Source organism: Oenanthe melanoleuca, chromosome 7 (assembly GCF_029582105.1).
Source record: "Oenanthe melanoleuca isolate GR-GAL-2019-014 chromosome 7, OMel1.0, whole genome shotgun sequence".
Classification (NCBI taxonomy): domain Eukaryota; kingdom Metazoa; phylum Chordata; class Aves; order Passeriformes; family Muscicapidae; genus Oenanthe; species Oenanthe melanoleuca.
Window position 1 is genome coordinate 371,307 of NC_079341.1, and position 22,629 is coordinate 393,935.

Consider the following 22,629-nt stretch of genomic DNA (forward strand, 5'->3'; position numbering starts at 1 on the left):
CCCCACGCCACGTCCGGGGCGGCGCCGGCGGAGCCCCGGCCCCTCTGGCTCTCCTAGAAGAGGCCGGCGGTGAGGGGCCTCAGGCGGGAGCCTGTGAGACGGTTCAGCTCCTCCAGGATTTGCGCTTCCTTCTGGTACATCTGCGGGAGCAGCGGCGGTCAGCACCAGGCAAGCCGCGACTCCTGTCGCCGGGGCCTCCGGTCCACCCCATGCCGGACCCCGCACACCCTCCCCGGCCCCAGCGCATCCCGCACCTGCTCCCACTCGGGTTTCGTGTCGTGCCGGTAGCCGAGCAAATGGCACAATCCGTGGGCTGCGGTCACCTGCACGGGGTCAGAAGCACAACACACGTATTACCGACCGAGTCCCGTGGCGGCCCCGCCGCCCACCATGCCCTAGCGGGGCTCACCGTCAGAACATCGTCAAAATCCTCCCCGGTCTCGCGGCACTGCTGGTGGATGTATTCTACCCCCAGGAAAATGTCCCCCAGGTTGTACTCGTCACGGCAGCGCGGCCGCGGCAGCTCCCCCGCCGCCACTTGGTGCAACGGGAAAGAGAGGACGTCGGTGGGCTCCGGGCAGTGTCGGTAGTCGCCGTTCAGACGCTGCATTAACGCGTTGCCGGCGCAGACCAGCCCCACGTCGAAGCGGGAGACGCCCAGGGCGACGCGCAGGGCGCAGACGGAGCGGCGGAGCGGAGCCCGGCGCACGGGCACGGCGCGCTGCGCGTTCCGCAGCGCCACGCTCATGGCAGCGCCGGCACCACCCGGCCGCCAGGGGGACCCCACCCACCAGAAGGAGACTCCACCCCGGAGCCCCGCCCACCACCGCACGTATTAATCCATACCCCGCCCACCCCCAAGAGACCACGCCCCCGAACTGGAACCCCGCCCACCCTTTTACCATCCGTTAGTCTCCGCCCACCAACGAAGCCACGCCCCACCTCGGTCACGCCCACAGACACGCCCACAACACCGCCCCCACCCGTCCCCTTGCCCCTACCGTCCCGCTACCGCCGTAGCCCCGCCCACTCCTCCACAGGACACCGCCCCATGGCCAGGGCCTCTCCCCACCGCGCATGCGGGTCCCGTCTCGCACGGCGGTCCGAGGCAGCCGCCACAGCGATGTCGGCGCGGGCCCCGTTCCGTGGCCCGTCTTCCTTCCCGCCGCCGCTGCGCTTCGGGCAGCCCGCCGTATTCGGCCAGGGCGGCGGCTCCCCCGGCCTCCCCTTTGCGCCGCCCTATGCGCTGGGCCAGGCACCGGCCCCGGCGGGGAACGCGGGATTCAGCTTCAGGCCGCCCTCCAGCCTGGGCGGCTTCCCGACCTCCAGCGAAGCGTCGGGTGGCGGCGGCGGTGCCTTCGCGGCGCCCCAGTTCCGCTTCAAGGCGCCCGAGACCGCCGCCGCCGCCTTTAAGCCGGTGTCAGGCGGCGAGGCGGAGAAGGGCCCGGCTGCCCCCGCCGCCTTTGCTTTCTCATCACCCTTCGGCTTCGCGTCTGAGACGGGCCCCGAGGCGGCGGTGGCGCGGGAGCCCTTCTCGTTCTCGCGTCCCGCCGCCGCTTTGGGGCGGCCGGAAGAGAGAGGCCCCAGGGCGCTGCCGGAGGATCCGGGGGAGCCGCCGTCCAAAGGGCTGAAGCGGAAGGAGGAGCGGGAGCGCTCGCCGCGGCGGGCGGCGGCGGGCGGACGGGCGGCGGCGCCGCCGGAGAAGCGGGCGGTGATGCTCAGCCGGCCGCGCGGCGGGATCCTGTTCGGTCGCACGCTGGAGGATCTGCTGCGCAGCCACGCCCGCGAGCAGCGAGAGCGCGGGGACGGCCCCGAGGCCGAGCGGGGACCCGCCGAGGAGGCGCCGCCGGCCGAGGCCCGGGAGCCCGCCCGAGAAGGTGGGCGGGAGTCTGGTGGGGCCGCCCGGGTGTCCCCCCCGCTGGCTGACTGCTCGTGTTCCTTCTCGTCACAGATGCGGCCCCCGCCCCCCCTGCTCGCCGGAGCCGCGGCAGCGAGAGCACGGAGGCGCTGGGGGGTCTGCCAGCCGCCGAGCTGACGGCCGTCCAGTGCAAGAACATCCCTGACTACCTCAACGACAGGACTGTGCTGGAAAAACACTTCGGCCAGTTCGTAAAAGTTCGTCGCATCATGACGAGGCGTAATAAAAAAATGGCTGTCCTCCACTTTTTTGATCATGTGAGTATGAGAAGTAGCATAACTCTTGAAATGTTCAGCCTGGAGAAGTCTAAGGTATCCAGGGATACCTTAGAGCCCCTTCCAGTGTCTAAAGTGGGCTTACAATAAAGAGGGAAAGCAACTTTTTACAGGGACAGACTGGGAGAGGGGAAGGAGTGTAAACTAAAAGAGGAGTTAGATGTTAGGGAGAAATTCTTTGAAGGTGATGAAGCCCTGGTACAGGCTGCCCAGAGAAGCTGTGGCTGCCCCATCCTTGGCAGTGTTTGAGGGCAGGTTGATTGGGGGGTTTGGAGCAGCCTGGTCTAGTGGAAGATGTCCTTGCTCGAAGCAGGAGGGTGTAGCTGGATCCTCCTTCAGGTCCCTTCCAACCCAATCCAGTCTCTCATTCTGTGAAGAAAGACTTAAATCTGAGTGTTTGGGCTAGGTTTAGCACTGATGAAAACTACACTCTTGTTTGTAGGAAAACAGCATTTTTCTGTTGACCAGTTCAGCTGATTGCATGTAGGTCTTGGGTTAAAATACAGCAACCAGAGTTTTTGGGAACCTGTAAATGTTTCTGTGGCAAAAACTGCTCTGTGCATTTCGGTATTGTGATGCCAGTAGGTTTCCATGCTCTGCTTTTGTTTTCTTTCAGGCCTCTGCAGTTCTTGCCAGGAAAAAAGCAAAAGAGTTGCACAAAGACATAGTAACATTTTGGCAAAAGAAGAAAACAAGTAAGTCTCTTTTCAGACTACTGGATGATGTATAAAGAGTGTGCCAGCTGCTCTTTTTTTTCCCTGATGTGCTGAGTATGATACCTAAATTATTTCCTAGTAGGAGAGATCGTGGTTGAATCCATAATGCAGTCATACAACAGCAATATGTTGGTCAACTTCATGCTTCTGTCCAGAGCTAGGATGTTCTTTGTAAGAAGAACCAGTCTGAAATGCCTTGCTGCCTGTATCAGAGCATGGACTGGGATATGAACTTTAGCTTTCAGGAAAAGTTCTGAGAACCAACCTAAGCAAAGTGTCCTGAGTATCTCTGCAGTGTCTGCTGAGGTTGTTGTTCTATGCATCAATAGTTAGACACTGTTTGAACCAAAAAAGAACAGCCTACAGAGTTTAGAAGTGAGATTCCAGACCCTGCTTGGGATTAGGGCAAGAGAAGATTGTTCAGTCTCCAGGGAAATATTTACAATGTCAAGTGCTTCCCTTTCTTTAGCTCCATGAGTGTAGTGTGTGTGCCTGTGAGCACCCCTAGCCTAGGGGTGCACTTCTGCTGCCAGCAGATGGATGGTTCACCTCAGCTTTGACCAACCACAGCCTTGCCTTCCAGAAAACAAACAGCTGCCCAGTTGTCTCCCTGAGAATTAACATCTTGAAGAAGCAGCTCTAGGGCTGCCTCTTTGCCAGCTGTCATTTTATCGTGGTGTTATGTCTGTGGCAGCATTCTGAAATAACTATCCTAGAAGGGTTTAAGAAATCCCGCTGGAAAAATTGTCTCTGGAAGAAGAAATTTTCCATTCCTGCAGGTGTTAACTCATGCCAACCTGAGTCTAAGCTTGTGCGAAATAAATACTTTCAGTAGGAGTACTTGGAATTGTGATTTATGCAGGTGAAATAGATTTCATATCCCATAGGGAGTTATGACTCGTGGATTATAACATGAGCCTGAGAGAACTGTGATTCAGTTGAGGATCAGACTTTGTTTACTGATAATTGCAGTTATTGCTAAGTGATGTTGTCTTGAAAAATACTTATTCTTTATAGAGCAATGACCTTGATAGCAAGTGGTGGAAACTTGGTACACCTAGTGGAAGTTTTGCATGCATGTAGAAAACTGGGAGCCTTAGTTTTCATCACCACCTCTTTGGGGTCAAGAAGTAGCTGTTGCTTAAAGTGCTTGGCAGGTACCTGGTTTCATATTTATGTCTCATTTCAGGTCCAGCAAAAAGAGAATTTTCATCCAAAGAGAAGAAAGCAGGTGAAGATGAAGGAAGGCAAAGCAGTGAAGAGCAAAGCTATCAGCATTCCCCGCTTAGAAAACCTTTAATAAGATCTTCTACCAGCAGTGTCATGCCTGGGAGAAGGTATGTCCTCTCCTTTGGGAATCCACCTGGCAGAAAAGGGGGAGCTTGGAGAAAAATGGTGATCACTGTGTGCCAAATAATAATATTTTCTTCAGGGAGGCTGCTTCCCTTTTCTGGTTTCTGAATTAGAAGTACTCAGCTCTCACACTTCATCTGAGGAATATTCCTAACGGTTTATTAGGGTCTTTTACTTTGGTCTGTGGATTTTGTTCATGAAAACAACTGCAGTATGAGGCATGAGGAGAAGTGAACAAACAGTGCAGAGCCCAACTAGGACCAAGCAGTAATGGCACTGTGTTTGTGATTCAATGGGTTTCTCAAGCAAACAGTTTCCTTTGGAGGCAATTAGAGTTCTATGGAATGGTAGTCTCCTTTTTGAAGTAGTTTGAATCATTGTCTCACTTCAAGTGAACAGTCTTTCTGGTTTGTGGCAGTCACAGTACCACAAGGTTGTCATCTTTGTCATACCTCAGTAGTGTGTCTAGTCTGGCAAAAGGCATTTGATATGTGGAGTCATATAAGTATAAAATCAGTTATATGTTGTAAAGAATCAGTATCCCTTGATTTAAAAAGCATGTTTGTAGTTGGCCCTGTAAAATTTTTAAATAATCTGTGTTGCTAGAGAAAGCACATTGAGTTTGTCTTCACACCAGGAAGCCACTTCCTAGCATAAAATATAAACTGCTGTGCCATAGTGATGCAAAATGCTACAAGAGCTATCCATTTCTGTCCCCTCAGTGACACTTTTTTAGTAATAACTTTTCTGTTAGGACTTTCCTCACAATATCAGAACTCTTGGCAGCGTTGTCAAGGCAGTGCTGAGGGTTTAACCAGGTAACTCCCTGTGTTGGTATTAGCCTAGCACATCCATACATTGTTCACATTTTCCTGTGAACAAAATACTCTTCTAAACAGATGCTGGCATCCTAAAGAACAGTGAACTGATTAAGACCAGGGCATGCACTAACATATTATTATTGATAAAAAAAGTTTTCTGTTTTTAGTTCTCCAGCGAAGAAGCCTGGCCTTCGAAAGGCGCTGCAGTTTGAAGCAGAGCTGTTTGATTCCAGCTCTGAAGGACAAAGCTCAGAGGGCTTGGGATCTTCGCTGTTGTCTCTCAGTAACCTGGTGGGATTGGTGGCTGAGACTTCTGAAGAGAGATACAGGCTCTTGGATCAGAGGGACAAAATCATGCGACAAGGTAATTAACATAAGCTAGTAAGTGTGACATCTGCTTCTCTGCTGGAAAGAAGTAAGTGTTTGGGTTTTGTGGCAAAGCTGTTGTGACATTATAGGTATGCCTTAAAAGAGAGTTTAATGTGGAACAGTCTATAAAATACTCTCCTAGAGTATTATTTTCTGGTTTTTTTTCTTGTAAAACACACAAATCTGTTTTACTTATTGCACATGCAGTGTCTTGTGTAAAGGGAAGGGCAGAATGTCCATCTTCTGTGAAGGAGGGCACATAGGGAGTTCTGCATCTCTACAGACTCTCTTTAAAGAAAGTTACCTAAAGAAAGCCTTAACTGCATTTTGTGGAACCACAGAATTGTTTGAGTTGGAAGGGACACTAAAGCTCATCCAGTCCCAACCCCCTGCCATGGGCAGGGACACCTTCCAGTATCCCAGGTTGCTCCAAGCCTCATCCTGTCTGACTTTGAATACTTCCAGGGGTGGGGCTACTACAGCTTCTTTGAGCAGCTTGTGCCAGTACCCCTAATATTTCTCCAAATTCAAACTATTACACACCTGAGAATTATTTCAATAAATGTCCTTTTGTTTCACAGTAGTGGTTGTAAAACCTTCCATGCTGTTCTTGCAGTTTCAAAACTGATCCTATTTCTAATTTAGGATCTTGTCTTTAATACTGACAAACTTCTTGTCCACTCAATGCAGAATTTTGAAACTGCTGTTCCTTAGGACACAAAACATTGGGTATCTTTGAAAAGCTTTGGTCTTTTCAGCAAAACTCACAGTATGTGCAATACTTGGACAGGCTTCAGAGTGGGGAAAACCCCATCCTTGCACATTTCTGACTATATCAAGGTTTGGGTAGAGCCATGCATGATCAGGGCTGTTTTGACACATTAGGGTAGTAGCTTCTTGTGAAGAAAAAAACCCCAAACCAAAGAGATAATTAGTGTTTGTTCAGTTATTTCTGTTTGTTGCATTTTTTTGTTTTAGCTCGAATAAAAAGGACTGATCTTGGCAAAGCAAAAACTGTTGTTGGCACTTGCCCAGATATGTGTCCTGAAAAAGAGCGTTACATGAGGGAGACAAGAAACCAGCTCAGCATCTTTGAATTGCTTCTAGGGACTGACAAGGTATGAGATTCCCAGAATATCAGTATGCCTGATGCTTATTTGAGCTGTCAGTATTGTTTAGCTGATTACAGGGGTAATTCTGGTGCAAAAAATCTGTAGGCTGTTTAATTACTACCTTTCAATTCCCCATCAGAAAACAAGATTTGCTTTTTCACTCTGTCATGTCTTTTATTCAGTTATTTAGAACTGTAGTTCTAAAGCTGTAATTACATATTATAAGTAATTATCTATACTTATATATTGCTGTAAAAGTTAAGAGTTTGAGACTAAGTGAACACTTCAATAGTCTGCTCCTTACTGAAGTTAAAGGCATGTGTGGGATGAAATCCTCTTTACTGCTGGGAAGTTGTACATACTTCTTGGGTTTTGATTCTTTTCTTCACCTCTTGCAGGTGGATCATGCAGCAGCAATCAAGGAATATAGCAGGTCTTCAGCAGATCAGGAGGAACCTTTGCCCCATGAACTGAGACCCTCTGAGGTGCTGAGCATGACCATGGACTACTTAGTGACAAATATTATGGACCAAGGAGAAGGAAACTACCGAGAATGGTATGACTTTGTCTGGAACAGAACTCGTGGAATAAGAAAGGTAAGAACTATGGATGGAGATATTTGGTGATAAAAAGTAAAAGATCCCATCATGCTGTAAAAAAAGGAAGCCAAAAGCAATAGTTGATGGAACGTTTTGAATTGCAGAGTGACTCAAAGCATGGTGAAATGGGTTTTCCAGAGGTAGTGCCAGGTGACTGCGCACTTCAACTAGTTAAAAATACATGTAATGCATTCTTTTTTATTCTGTTAGGATATAACCCAGCAACACCTCTGCAACCAGCTGATGGTGTCTCTGATTGAGAAGTGCACTCGCTTTCACATCCACTGTGCTCACCACTTGTGTGAAGAGCCCATGTCCTCCTTTGATGCCAAAATCAACAATGAGAACATGACTAAATGCCTGCAGAGCTTGAAGGAGATGTATCAGGACTTGGCTAACAAGGGGATTTACTGCAAGAGTGAAGCAGAGTTCAGGGGTTATAATGTCTTGCTGAATCTCAACAAGGGTGATATTCTCAGGTGAGAACAAGACATCACTTTTTTTCTCTCTTTACCTCTGGGAAGAATTGAGTTTGGGATTTAATCCAGACAAATTGTAATGCTCCTGATTTTAATTCTGTGCTGTTACAGGTTGCTGTTGAATTGTGGTTTTTCAATATTGAAGCAAAAGTTTTGTCTTTTGTCTCCACAGAGAAGTTCAGCAATTTCATCCAGAGGTTAGAAACTCACCTGAAGTTAGATTTGCAGTTCAAGCTTTTGCTGCATTAAACAGCAACAATTTTGTGCGGTTTTTCAAGCTTGTGCAAGCAGCTTCGTATCTGAATGCGTGCCTCTTACACTGTTATTTCAACCAGGTGAGAAAAAACAGATGGATATTTTTAAAAGTATTAATGAGTAAGACTGTGGGATTTGGGGGGGAAATCAGCTGAAAACTTAGCAGATATTTAGCCTTAAAAATAATATTGTTATTGATTCTTTAGGAGTGTTAGAAATTTATCAGGACTTTCTACTGTGATATGAAAGGCAAATACTGAAATGCTCTTTTTTTTTCTTGTAATTGTGTACAAATAAGTATTTACCTGAAACATAATTGAGAAGCAGGCCTAAGAGTCTTGCAAAGCAAATATAAGCTTGCACTTTCAGAAGACCTTGCAAGGTGTTTTTTCCTACACAAGAATCACAAAGGGATATGCTCAAAACAAATACCATGAAAGAGAAACAGAAACTAGAAAGCAACTGCATAGAATTTAAGAACAAAATTGCAACTCTAAGTAATTGTTTGTATGGATCCTTGGTGATAAAGTATTGGTGTATTTAAATATGATTCTCCTGTTTATTGTATGCTTTATAGTTTACTTTGGGTTTTTTCCTAGTAGTTATGTGGCTTTTTCTGTTCCCCCAGATTCGTAAGGATGGTCTCAAATCCCTCAATATTGCCTACACTGTGAGCACCCAGAGAAGTACAGCGTTCCCCTTGGACCACTTGGTCCGCATGCTGCTGTTCAAAGACTGTGAGGAGGCAACTGATTTTATAAGTTACTATGGCCTGAGTGTATCAGATGGGTAAGTGTGAGGAAAATTATGCCTGGGGGTGTTAGCCTGATGCCAAGCAAAGGGGTAATGTGGGGGAGCTGCTGCTGCAGATTGGAACCAGAGAAAGAACGAGCCAAGAAAAGGGGATGGTTCTCTGTAGGAAGTAAGGAGACAGTTCTGCTTCATGGCTGACTGGCATCACAGTGATGCCTGTAGGGTGGGATGAAGCTGAGCAGTGCAAACCAGCTCTTAAAGGATGTTGGAGGACAGCAGTTCACAGATACATGTCTGCCATGAAAATCCATGCATTGTAAGGTGTGTTCATCCAAACTTGGAGTTTTGAGAGACTGGAAAAGGGGACAAAAACCCTCAAGGATGCCAGTTAGCCATCTATTCCTGTCCACATTCTGTTTCAAAACAGTAAGTTTCAGAATTGAAACCTGGAGCTTTGAGGACATACTTGGTTGTTACTTTTGTTTTTCCCCAGGGGTTACGTGGAGCTGAATCGCTCAGCTTTCCTGGAGCCAGATGGGTTACCCAAACCACAGAAATCCCTGTTTGTCAGCCAGAAACTCACTGTCTCTGTTGGGGAGGTTGTGAATGGGGGGCCTTTGCCCCCAGTGCCCCACCACGTGCCCGTGTCCAGCTTCAATGGGCAGAACAAGTACATTGGTGGAAGCACCTCTGTGGAACAGGCTGGCAGTAGCCAAAAACCAAGTGTGGAAGCAACAGGTAAGAGCAAACCTGCATTTTAGGTACCACTCAGAACAGAGTTGAGGCAGCTCTGAGCATGTTTATTGTGCAAAGCAGAAGCTGTTTGTGGTTCAGAGATTGAAACTGCATGGAAATTTAGATGTAGTGAAAGGATTACAATTTAAATCATAAGAGAATCACAGAGTGGTTTGAGTTGGAAGGGACCTTGAAACTCATCAAGTTCCTGCACCCCTGACATGGCAGAGGCACCTTCCACTAGACTAGGTTGCCGAAGTGTATTTATGTATCTGTAATAGCTGTCAGGGTCCACAGCACATGCAGAGTCCTGATAGGTTCTTTTAGGGATCTCAAAGCACAAAAGACACAGCAGGGGACAAAACCAGTTTACTTTTTGCAAAAGATGCACTTTTATTTAGTGCCAGCAAAATGCGATAGAGGGACAGAGAGAAAGAGAGAAAGAGAGAGAGAAAAGGGGTTGGGATTATAGCTACCAAGACAGGCAGACGATCCTCGTGGAACCAGCCAATAGATGTCCGTTGCCGTCCGGGGAGATCTCGGGGGTCTTTAGTTTGAGGGTGTCTATTATACTCTTTTCCAAGGCGTCGGGCGACTGGCCAAACAGGTGAGAACTTTCATGGACGCTTTGGGTTCCGTGGGGGGAACAAACCCACAACAAACCCAGCGAGTCCTTGTCGATGAAACAAACACAGGGCACTCCATCTCTGACCAGTTCATTGTTCTCGCACCTGTGGGAGCCTTGTCGACTAAACACAGTTCAGTGCACCGTGACTATCCGTAAACCAGTCTCCTGAGAAACCAGTCCTGGTCCGATGGGCACCACCTGCGAACAATCGCTTGGCGTTCCTCCCATCCCTGGCCAGCGCCTTTAAACTGCAGTTTGAGGGGTCTTCTTTAGGGCTCAGGCGAGGGTCGTTGGGCAGAACAAACAAGAGGCTTTCAGATGGACTCTCACAATAGCCAAGAATGATGTGATTAATAAAATGTATTTCCCAATTCACAAAATTTTCTAATGAGCCAAATTTTGCCAGCGTAAGTGAAATAACAAGTGTTTGACTACTTCAGAAAACCAACTTCCCTTTGCAGTTTGCATGTTTTTTATTTGCAGCTTTTTGTTTATACACTGTGTGTATAGACATCAGTTTTCAGGTTAACTGAATGTGTGCTTTTCTGTCCTTGTTGGAAGTACAGATTGTGTAGGTACCAGGTGTGTCTAACTTAAAACAATTGCTTTGTTGAAAATGCACTTGGTAGAGGGGATAATATGCAATTAAATGTTTAAATGTTTTGTATAAGACATTCATATATATAAATTAGTTTCTCTGATATATATTTTTAACTTTAAGGCAACCAACTCCTGTTACAGATTTATTTTATGACCTGCTGAGTTTTTTTCAGACAAGCCTGTTTTTTGAAGAGAAAATTTGCTTCTGTTCATGACTGGTCTGGTTTCCTTAATTTTTCTCCTCTTACCTCCCAAGAAGGAAGAGTGGAAAGCAGAGGTGTGGATTTAGATGCCGCAGCAGTGAGAGTCCAGCCCTCACCTCACCTTCTGCCCTCACTGTTGGCTCATCAGCTGGTGCCAGTCCTGCCCTCTGCACAGCCCATCTCCCAGCCTACTACACAGCCTGAGTCTCCCCATTCAAAGCCTCAGCCTGGCTACTCAGACACGGTAGGGAAATCTAAACCCATCAGGAAATATTTGGGAAAGATGTGTGAAATATAACAAAAGATAACCAAGTTCTTAGGGTATTTCATTTTTCTGGAACATGGATGTATGTCAAATGAGACATGACAAAGTTTATTCCTGTGGGTACATGACCATTAATGCTGGGTCTTGAATGTGTACCCCATTTACCTGTGCTGTTTTTCTCCCTCCCACACAAGTTTTTGTGTGCTGATGGTGAACCAGTCTGAGTGTCTCATTGTTTTGTATAGTACAGTTGCTATATTCTACCTAGATAATGGCAGATTTCAGTGAAGGGTAGACCTGATAATTTGGAATTCAATCAGCTAGAATGCAAGTCTAAAGTAAGAAAATAGGAGTCTCTCCTCAGTTATTTGATTTGTCCATATTAAGTACAAAAACCTGCTTTTGTTTCTGGGCTGTTGTTAATCTTTTAGATAGTGTAAATAGTCTGAAGTTTGCATGCTGTTGTGTTTGCTTAAGTTGGCTCAGTTTGTAAGCAGAGATACAGATGCTGCTGTGAATTACAGTTAAGCAAGACTGGAGAGCCTTACTCCCAGTTTACTCCTGAGAAGGACTTCACCTTGGTTCAGCTGCTTCCTCTGCTGTGTTGCAGGACATTGCTGACGTGGTGGATGGGCTGGTGCACGATGTCCTCAAAGGAGAGTGCAGAGAAGTGGGCAGAGCAGGAGCAGCTTACGTGGCTGCTGCTATCTGGTAAAGAGTATTTCTTGCAGGTTCTCCTCGAGTGTCACCACAGCTGCCCCTTGCCATAGCAGCACCATGTGTTAAGACAGTAAAACTAAGCACTGCCAGGTCTTTGATGGAGGCCGTGTTATTGATGCAGTGGAAGGGAAAGCAGACCTTTCTTCAGATGTCTGTCACATCACAACTCTAGCCTAAGGGGAGGCTGACCCAAGCCTCTGGAAGCTTTGCCTGTCAAGAAACCTCTGTCATGGAAGGGAAGGTGCCCAGAGGGGGCCAAGAGGAGCAAGTCCAGATCTGGCTGCTTCTCTGCTTCTGAACAATTTCCTCTCCAGGGCAGTCGGTAGAGTCGTAGATGTGGGATGTGACCCAAACTGTTGTTATTCCTCCACTGTCTGGTAATTGCTGAATGGGGACAGCTGTCACAGACTGGCTAGAGTTCATTCCCTGTGGTGTCATGGTCAGCAATAAGACTGGGTTAGAAGAAGTTGGAGATTTGTGGCTTTCAGGGTGGACATTATTAGATACTGTCTGGGTATTGCACTTCCTATGGGAAGTGATGACTGGCTCCATTTACTTTGCTTGATGGGGAGTTTTGCCTTTCTGTACAGTGCATTTATTTCCATCCATGAGTTTTCCTTTTTTCTTCCTACTTTCTTCCCTGTCCCAATGTGGGGAGGGGAGTAACCCAGTATCAGTGTGGGTCCTTGGCTAATGGCTGGAGTCAGCCCAACACAGAGAGCAAGGTGTGGCTGAGAAAAGCATAGACCTAGGGCTTTAAATGAAAACATTCTGGCTTTGAGAAGAGATTTGCTGTTTCTGCTCAGCGCCTCAGAGGCCACCATAGAGGAGCTTGTGACTGAGGTGATGGAGGAGATCCTCAGAGAAGTGGCTGGAAATATGCTCAGTGTGGAAAGGCAGCGCGTCGAGGAGGAACAGCGCAGAGTGGAAGAGGAGAGGTGAGGCACTGCTTTGGCTGTGGGGCAAGGTGGGCTGAGTACACCCTGGACAATGCAAGGACAGCTGGAGCCAGCCTGAGTCCTTGTGCCTCTGCTCAAGCCCTGTCTTTCTGCCACAGTGGCACAACAGTCTCACTTTGACCTTCCCTGGGACTGTGCAGGCAGGGTTCCCCTTTGCATTCTCAGGTGACCTGCTGGTTAGCATTTTGGTTGTCTCAGAGCTATGGTGAAAATTGTGGGTGGGAATTCTAGGAACTTCTGTTTACCCAGAGCTTCCAGAGAGGGACATGCATCTGCTGTATGCAGGAAATTTTCCTTCTGAGTGAGCTACTTGTTTGTATCTTATTGGGGTAAGAAGAAATAGAATCCTAGGATGGTTTGGTTTGGAAAGGATCATAAAGATCATCTAGTTCCAAACTGCAGCCATGGGCAGGGATGCCCCTCACTAAATCAGGTTGCTTAGGGAACAACATTATCATCTGTGTTTTTGAGGGAAACCTGGCTCCATGCAAAACTGTTTAGTTAGAAACCAGATAGTAGGAAATAATTTTAGGTGAATTAACTGTTTGACACTGCATGTAGTGCTTGTGTAACTAAAGCAGCAGGTTTGTCAGTGTAAATTTTTTCACTTGTGTAAATCTTTTCTCTGTCCTTCCAGGCAAAAACAGGAAAGAGAAGAGTTAATAAAGCAGTTGAGCCAGTTGCTGGGTGTGGAATTAATGGAAGAAGTAATAAAGGAGGGTGTTAAAGAAGTTTCAGCCAATGAGTTAAGGTATGTACAATGTAATGCATGCTGTAGTTTGTATTCCCAAGGGTTTCCTAAATGTCATGGACTTCCCCTGTGTGCATCTCAGCCCTGAATTGGCATTTGCTGGAGGTCTTCACCTCAGCAGTCTTGGTTTCTTTTATTTGGAACCAGGTGTGCCTTAGAAAGAGACCGGCATGCCCGGATTGCCCGGTGTTCAGAAGAAGTGTGTGGCCACTTCTTGGAACTCTTTCTGGAGGATGAGATTTTCCAGATTGCCAAGGAAACCCTTCAGGAACTCCAGCGTTTCTGCAAATACTTACAGCGGTGAGTTACCACCCTGGGACACAGCTGCATCTCTTGGGAGTGTTGGCATGGAGCAGTTGATGGAGATGGAACTACTGCTGTCTGGTTGTGTTCTTTTTGAGACAGTTTTTTCTTTCTTATCTTCATGATAAGGGCAGACCTTACAGTCTTAGTACCAGCCTCTGCTAAATTACTGTATGTGGGAGGGGACTACCGCCTTGTTGTAGTCAGGTAGTAAGCTTAGTAGGAGATTCCAGCTTCATTCTGTCTAGAAACTTGTAATACCTTATCCTTGTATTCTTTCTGCTGGTTACTGGTTTTCCTACACATACGTTCAGTGTGTTGTGGTTGTGATGTTCATTGTACAGATACCTGGTGACAGAGCTCTGAATATGACCTATTTATCTCTTCTCTGCCAAAGGTGGAGGAAAGCAGTGGCAGCTCGCACAAAGTTGAAACGTCAGATGAGGGCATTTCCAGCTGCTCCCTGTGGTTTGGATTCCAAACATCAGTTGAAAGCACTGTCCCCCAGTGCAGAGTGGCCTATAGCCATGGAGAATTTGTGCAAGAGATTTGTAAACCTGGGGAATGGAGGAAAGGTTGGAATCTCTTGCACGAGGTAAGGATACTTCCAGTGGCATCAGTTGGCAATCTGGTTGACATTTGGAAGATAAGTTACCAAAACTTCTTCCATTGTGAATGTTAGTGGGTTTTCAGAACTGTTTATTCTTCAATAGCTTCCAGAAAAAGACTTTCTCCACAAAAGCCATGACCAAGACTGAAAATCTAAATAAATTATTCTGTTAACAGCAACATTCTTAGGCCTCTGTAATATTTCTTAGGCCTCAATGTTCTTAGATTTGTTTAAAGTACATGTTTTGTACCAAAAAGTACAGCCAACAATATTTCATTTCCAGATTAAACTTGCTGAGAAACAAGACAGTGCATGAAATTAAAGTTCAGCACTTCTGCCAGCAGTTGGTAAGGTAGGCTGGGGTTTGGTTCCTGTTTTCTTTAGAAGCAGGCTGCAGCAGATGTGCCAGAGGTACCAGAAATGGCCAAAAGGTATGGCTAATCATGCCTGAATGTCCACTTGGAGCCTCTCTTCTGGGAGTATTTTGGAATAAGAGGAACAGGAAGGTCACAGAACCGTAGGATGGTTTGGGTTAGAAAGGGCCTTAAAGATAATTTTGTCCGTTCCATCCCCCTGCCATGGGCAGGGATACCTTCCACTAAATTATTGAAGGTGTTGGGCCAGATGATCTTCCTGGGTGTAATTTTAAGAATCTAATGGGTATTATGGGGTGTGGCTTTGTACCTAGATGGTATGGGGCCTGGGATGGGCTATAGAGGGAGAGGAGTAAATGAGCTATCAGTGACCTGGCTTGTGGTTGGAAAATATTGATCGACATGTTTGAAGTACAGCAGGAGTTCTGGCTTCCCATGGCTCCTCATGCTCTCCAGTGGCCTGGGTGTGTGTTGGATCAGTGTGGAAGGGAAGCAGTACACATGTGCTCCTGAAATACCCAGAGAAAGGCTCATGTGTCAGGTTTAGCAGCTACAGTTCCTGCAGGATGAGCAAAAGAATTAACTGGTCACTACTTACAGTACTGTAACTTGTTCTGTACAAGACAGACATTCCTCAGCTGGGAAAGAGCCCTGGGGTGGATCTTTTCACCAGTTTTTTGTCTCTCTTTAAGTGATTTAGCTTGGACTCCCCTGGATCTCATCTCGTTAATCACAGAACATATTCCAGTTCAGCAAGAACAGGTGTTTTGGAAGGCGCTCTTGGTTTTGCCCAGTGATGATGAATATTCCAAGGATGATCCCAGTAGGTACGTTGAAGAGTTGTTTGCTGGGTCCCTTTCTCAAACAAGGCAGACTTCTTTTGTCAAGGTAGAAGATTAGCAATACACAGTCCTTGATGTTATTTTGCCTGTACCATGTCAAATGTCCAGCTTGATTTTTTCCCCCCAGAGCACTCTAAACAATATAGCTGTAATTTATTACAGTGATCTATATTTTTTAACATCTTTAAATTCCTTTTTCTCATACTGAAAACAAAACCTTGTATCATAACCTAAATATATAGGATTGTGATAGATTGTGGTATCCTAGAGGTGCTGCTATTAAAACCCTAAAGTGCCAGTTTCAACAACAAAACCCCACAAAGCCCTCTTTTTTATTTGCTAGGATACTGATGGATTGGTTGAAAGCCAAATTTATGGGACACGAAAGCCGTGAGAAAAATGCTTCACACACAGAATGCAAAATTCAAACGCTGACGTTATTTAGTTCTCTTGGCATGCAGGGGGGCAGAAGCATTAAAGTCAGTGTGTGTATAAAGGTAGGTGACAACAATTTCATTATATCTAAGAGGCCATAGCAGGGCGGGCTCTTTTCCAGTGGATACTGTGTCCTGTTTAATGGAGAGAGATGATACTGGGAGGGGTAGGTTGTTGAAAAGTTCTGAAAAAAGATGGATTTTTTTCTTTGTTTTCAATCAGCTGAGAAATACCTACAGTAGTAGAATCTGAATCATCAATTCATGGTCCCAAAGCGGATGCTGATGGGCACTTCTGTGCTCAGCTCATCTATCAGACACATCCATGCTGGCCTGACAACAGCTTGTTGTCTTAGGTTGTGTAGAGCTCCTGGAAAGGATGTCAAAACTGAATGGAAGGGAGGATAAACTGCAGATATTGATGTGGAAATAGCTTTATTTAGCTGCATTACTGTTGTCATCTTTGTTGCCTGTCTAGGTGGCACATGGTGCACTCTCTGACTCAGAGCTTGATATGGCTGAGACACAAAAGGACTTGCTTGGGACCAATGGCCTCATTCTTCTCCTGCCCCCCAGAGTTAGGAGTGAAGATGTTGCAGAAGATGACGTTTACTGGCTTTCAGCTTTGCTGCAGCTGAAACAGCTGCTTCAGGCCAAACCTTTCCACCCCATAGTTCCCTTGGTGGTTCTAGTCCCCAGTCAGGAAGAGGAGGCTGTGGAGAAGGAAGTAGAAGATGGTATGTAATTGTTTTTGTGTCGTGAAACAATATTTAGGGCTGCCCCAAGTAGAAGTGTTATGGCTAGTGCAGCCTCTCAGTTACAGCATCCAGGAAAGGGAGAGCCTGTGAAGTACAGCACATCCCAGAGCTTTCCTAAAAATCCTCAGGCCTTAAGAGCTCACCAGTTTTGGCTTCCAGTTTTCTTTCACATACTGTATTTGATCTTGAGAGTCTGTGGGCAGAGATGAGGGGGGAGCAGCAATGCAGTGAATGTAATGCAGAGTATGTGGCCCAAGGACATGTGTTCTTTCTGTGTACGTGATGAGTTTTTTAATTTTTTAAGGTTTGATGCTCCAGGACTTGATTTCAGCACATCTTATTTCAGACTACACTGTTGTGGAGCTCCCAAGCTCTGTCAATGACTTGGAAGGCACCCAAAGGGTAAGAACAGCAAAATACAGGAATTATTTTCCATTATTTGTGACTGTTCTATTTTCACTGGCCAGAGATCAGTGGCATTTGCTGGGAAAAAAAAAAAAAAAAAAAAAAAAAGTAATACTGAAGACTGCACTGAGACTAAACCCACTCTTGTCTGCCTTGCCTGTGTTGCTGTCCAACAGAGAAGTTCTGGTGGTGGGTAAGCCTTTCTATCCTTAAGCTCTTAGTACTAAAATGCTGAAGGCCCTTTGTAGGTTTTTTGGCTGCTGTGAGATCATCCAGAGTTATCCCATCTTGGTAGATAGGACTGAGCTGTTTCTACCTCTCATGTTCTGTACACTAATATGATCATACAGATCTCTCCTGACAAGCCCAGAGTGATGCTCCCCCACAAACCCTCACAACTTAGGTCTGCACTTGAAGGACTGCCATGATCAAACATGATACAGTCACCCTTGGCTAATTTCTGTGAATCTGTCCAGTTTTTTCTGGATAAGTTTTCAACAATCCCACCATCCTGCAGCAGAGAATTCTATTGCATACCTGTACCTCATGTGAACAACCTCTTTGTCTGTTCTGAGCCTGCTGTGTGGAAATTCAGTTTGTGGCCACCTAGCTGGAGAATTATTGTTGCAAATATTAGTATGATGATACCTGATTTATTTGCCTTTTGCTGCATATTCTCTTGGAGAGTGTTATTCAAACTTAGTGTTGAATCCTTTGTGTCCCAATCACTGTAGATCAGTTTTCAGCCCTCCCTCTTTTGTTTGTTGTAGGTCTCTGAAGCTGTGGGCTGGCTGATGTCCCAGTGTCCTGCATCCCTTGAGCTCTGTAGCCAAACTCTTCAGGAGTACATTGAGGATGGGATTGATGGAGAATTTGCCAAGCGTTTCTACCATGACTGGAAGGAGAGGCATTTAGCTGGGCTGCCATCCCAGGAGCCTGGCGTCATCATAGAGCTTTACAACAGTGTGCTGCAGTTCCTGTCAGATGTGGCATCCTCAGAGCACCTTTGTGACTTGTCTTGGCCTGTCACAGAGTTTTCAGAAGCAGGGGGTAACAAAGTGTTGCCCCACTTGCAGTGGAACATGCCAGATCACCTGGCCTGGCTGAAGAAGGCTGTGCTGTCCTTCCAGATCCCATACCTAGATCTGCCTCCTTTAGGTGGTAGGTACCTCACACTCTAATGTCTTCTTGGCAGCACGTTGTTCTCCAAGACGTGCCTGTGCAGTGTTGGTTCTGTAACAAATTCTTGCAATTTACTTTGGGTTTTTTGTTCCACAGCTCCTTGGCGTCCTGTTTGCCACATGATCTTTCAGTATGTCTCTCAGATTGCAAGTTCTTCTCACACTCTACCACTGATCCAGTCTCAAGTGGAGAATCTGCTGAGCAAAACTTACCAAAACTGGAAAACCAGAACAACTGGGAACTCTGATGAAGATGGGCCCTCTGTTGATGAAATCCCTTGGGATTGTATCTTGGCAGTCTGTATTGATCATAAACTGAGAGACTGGAAGCCACCCAAACTGCCTGTTACTCCAGGTATTGTATCCTCTTGCAGCATGCTTCTTTTGTGATGGTATTTAATACATTGCCAGTGGTGCCTTTCCATATGGCAGCAAGCAATGTGTAGCAGGGAGCAGATGTGAAGCGATGTGGTCTTACCGTGTTCTGCATGTGTCTTCCCCTTGGAGTGTGTATTTAGTCTTGGTTATGGCTTGACTTCATCCTGTGACTACAAATATCCTTCAGCCCTGCCCTCCCAGTGAGGGTTTGCATTAAGCAAAGGCCAAAAGTTACCCCTCAGAAGCCTTGTCAGCAGGGAGGGCAGGCTGCCACAGTTAATTATCACTTCCATTAATTAATGAAGCTTGTCCGAGACTCTGTTTGAAACCTATTTGAAAGTGAACAATTGTTCTTGCCTCAAATTGCCTTTTTAATACTGAGCTTTTCTTCTGAAGGAGAGATGTGCAAATGATAAACGTTGGGCTTGGGTTTATTCACAGAAGCTGTAAGTAAAGATGGTCAGATTCGCGTGTACTTCTTCAAGGAGCATTTAAAGAACTACACTGTGCCTTTCTCATGGGATCAAGCCAGGCTGCGGACACGGGAGGAGATCCGGCAAGGCCACGACAGGTGAGGTGAATGCTGGAAACCAGCATTTGGCACCCTCCCAGAACCTGCTTGTGTACATCTCCCTAAAATCATGTACAGTGCTGTGCTGAAACAGACTAGGAAGTAAATTTTATTTGTACAAGGTTACTCAGCTCTCAGAAAAATGGATTGGTTGGGAAGTGCTGAAAAGTGTAGAAATTAACTTCTGCCAAAAAAAAAAAAAGCCCTGCTTATGAGGCTTTGGAGTTGTGCAAAAGCATAGAGGGAAAACAATGTGAGTCTGAGAAAATGCTAGATATGTTTGGGGTAAGGATGCCTTAGAATTGTGTGGCATCAAAGTATTTGAGATGTCAAGTCTAGCTCACTTCCCTACCCACAATTCAGAAGGAAGCCACTGTCTTCTCTCTTGGAAGCTTAGCTGCAGCTCTGCTGTGTAGTGGGTGATGCTTGGGGTGAATCCTATGCTCCTGTCAGATTAGTTCCTCTCTAGTCCCATGGACAGGTGGTGCTGTGTTGGACCCAGTCACAGCAGCATTATTTCTCACTCCCTGCTATTTCCAAGCTTCAAGCTAATAGGGAAAAATCAACACACTTATCCCGATTCATGTTGGTTTTGTTTGTTGTTTTTTTCCTCCCCCTTCAGATCAAAGATAAAATCTCCCAAGTCTTTTAAGAAACCCTACAGCATCTCCATGGTGTCGGCTCAGTATGACTCTGGCATGAGCATGCTGCCAGGTCAGGAAGTGACCATTCCCAGCACAGATGAATTCAGAGACACATCCTTGGCCCAGGAACGTCTGTTGGCACAGTTGAAACTGGAAAAAATAGAAAACAAGAGGTAAGTTCCCAGAGCAGCATCTTTTCCTTGCAGCTTCGGCCCAGGGTTGTAAACAATTTGTATCTTGTATGGAGTAGAAAGTAAATTGTGCTAGAGAAGAGCCTAGACTGTCTCAAGTTCCATCTGCTTTCATCAACTTCATCAGGGCAGTTCCCTACTATTTCCTTCTTGCATCACGGAAACAGCCCAGGATGGTAGAAATTATTGGAGTTCTTGGGAATGGTTGGGAACTGGTCAGTTACGCCACCAGAACTGAAGTGTGTACAGTGGTCTGTGTGTCCCCCCGTGTCACAAATGTCTATAAAGTCTTCTCTCGGATGTCAGTTCCTAGCAATATGGATCACAAACATGAAGAACTAAAGCTTTTGAGGTTGGTCTAAGAGGTTTCTGTCTCTTCAGCCTTCCTAGAAGTTGAGTCTCTTAAGTTTGTGTGGCTCCTTTCTGTACCACAGTTCTCTGTGATGGATTTTGATAGCTGCAGGGGGGCACATCAGACTGTTCTAAATATGGCTATGGAGATCAGATGCTTCTGAACCCAGAAAAACCTCTTAGTGTAATGCACTGGTTACAGAGACAAAGCCAGGCTGCCATCTGACTGGTGCTCTTGCCCGTCCCATCCAGGTTTGAAGAGCAGCTGCACCGATATCTATCTGAGGACATGGAGCCCCTTGGGGATCTCCTGGGTCTTCCTCTTTACCTCCCCCAGTCTCTGCTCTCCACCCCAGCCACCACCTGCCCCTTGGTGAAGAGTCCCATATCAGCTGCTCACGAGGTAAGAGAAGGTGGTTGTGAGCTAAACAAAAGTTCTGAGGAGTGCTGTAGCTGCAAAACCTGTAGTGGGAATTACCTTGGGAGAAAGTCTCAGTCTCATCTCCTTTCCTTCTGCCCAGGCTGGGAGCCAGGAGGGACACAAGGTTCCAGAGCTGGAGCAAAGCTCTGCACTGTCAGACAGACTCAAACACCTGCAGCGACTCCTCAGAGCCACCAAGGAGGCCGAGGCTGCCTCCAAGTTCCACCTCTCTGCTCTGGTGGACATGGTGGACATTTGAGCAAAGCTGAGACGTGGAGACTCAGGAAAGAAATCCACATCAAGGTGACTGGGCAGATGGACTCCTGGGCCACGTTCCAGAACAAGCAGGTGTTCTGGGATGAGAACACAGAGCAGCCATGGGACCTGGGCCCTTCTTACATTGCTGCGTTGCACAGGGCCAGCGTGCATGGATGGTCTGGGACTCCCTCTTTTTCTGCCCCACAGGCACAGAGACAAGTCAAAGGCTTTTTCTTGGAAGGCCTTAAATGACAGTGGTATTTTTTCTTTCTCCCTGCTCTCATTCTGGATAAACACAGCTTCATCAGGTTCAGCTGGAGGATAGCACGGGCCCCTGGGAACATTGGAGCAATTGCTCTCCATAGACACAGTCCCTGAAATATCTCAGTCTGTTTTTCCTTCATGCAACTGCCTTGCAGCAGCACTATGGTTTAAAGTTCCTATTCTGTTTCCAGGAATGTTGAAACTGTCATTCTCAAGTTGGAACAGCACTTGGCCATGATTTTTTGTACTTGTTGCTCAGTGCAAATCCAGAAGGAGTTTTGTTGTTTTGGGCTCCAGTTCTATTATATTCAATGTTTTCAGCATTAAAAACGGGTGAGATGCTTATTCCACAGATTCCATGTCATGCTGGAAAAGAGGATGCTTCTGTCTTAAGTAAACAGCTATGGAGAAATAATTTTGCTTTTTTTTGGAAGAGCAGGTAGCCTGCATTCTCCAGCACCTAAAAATCTTTGGAAAGTGAAGGCCCTTGGTTTTAGTTTAATTCCCAGTAAATAATTTGAAGATGTACTTCATGTCTGCAGTACTCCTGTACAGTTCAGCCTTTTCTTTTTCTTACAAAACCAGCAATTTTTTCTCAAACAAAGGCTTCTGCTGGTGGAATATAAATAACCATACTAAACTGATTATCTTGCCTGCCCAACCCAAGCTGAAATCCTCAGTAGTCTGAAACTGTCAGTTGCCTTCCAAAAAAGTAATTTTACAGTTTTTTAAATTTCAGCATTTCATTTGTATTATTTCTCTCAAACCCAAAATAGCAAGAGTAGCTTACTGCTAAGTTGAAATAAGTTTAAATTAGAAAGAGTGTGCTTTGAGGCTGTTCCTGCTCCCTCTGCTTTTGTTGAGTTTAACTGGTTCCATATGAAGGGAAGCCTGTGCCCTGCTTTTGGTGTTCTCAGCTTACTTGGAATTCAGCTGTCAAAATCCAGCAGAGCTTTGGGAGCATGGCTATTTGCTGTAAATTGTGTTTTGTACCTAATAAAATTTTTAGTGGCTTGAAAGGCGCCTCATTCCTCTGTAAAAGCTCATGGTATGGGATGCTCTCGAGAGGAAAGGGCGGGGGTGGCTGCTGTCTGTTACCCTGGGGGTTTCTGGGGTACCAGTGCTGGGGGTTG

At 46.3% G+C, this 22,629-nt stretch overlaps 2 protein-coding genes across 2 annotated transcripts; one reads left to right on the plus strand and one right to left on the minus strand.

The window, feature by feature from the left end:
* Positions 1-53: 53 nt before the first annotated feature.
* Positions 54-783, minus strand: YBEY (ybeY metalloendoribonuclease). The gene is made up of 3 exons (XM_056495788.1): positions 410-783; positions 255-323; positions 54-140 (listed from the first exon to the last, which is right to left on the minus strand). The coding sequence occupies exons 1-3, from the start codon at positions 746-748 to the stop codon at positions 54-56; spliced, it is 495 nt and encodes a 164-aa protein (XP_056351763.1). The 5' UTR covers positions 749-783.
* Positions 784-1,123: 340 nt separating this feature from the next.
* MCM3AP (minichromosome maintenance complex component 3 associated protein) lies at positions 1,124-22,515 on the plus strand. The gene is made up of 28 exons (XM_056495790.1): positions 1,124-1,877; positions 1,952-2,175; positions 2,810-2,888; positions 4,099-4,246; positions 5,251-5,447; positions 6,431-6,570; positions 6,963-7,160; positions 7,374-7,642; positions 7,815-7,977; positions 8,526-8,686; positions 9,144-9,388; positions 10,870-11,060; positions 11,692-11,792; positions 12,608-12,739; positions 13,398-13,511; positions 13,659-13,811; positions 14,212-14,409; positions 14,708-14,776; positions 15,491-15,625; positions 15,984-16,137; positions 16,553-16,811; positions 17,137-17,234; positions 18,008-18,398; positions 18,516-18,773; positions 19,238-19,367; positions 19,990-20,184; positions 20,806-20,956; positions 21,075-22,515. Exons 1-28 carry the CDS (start codon positions 1,124-1,126, stop codon positions 21,231-21,233), a joined length of 5,466 nt encoding a protein of 1,821 aa, XP_056351765.1. The 3' UTR covers positions 21,234-22,515.
* Positions 22,516-22,629: the final 114 nt, after the last annotated feature.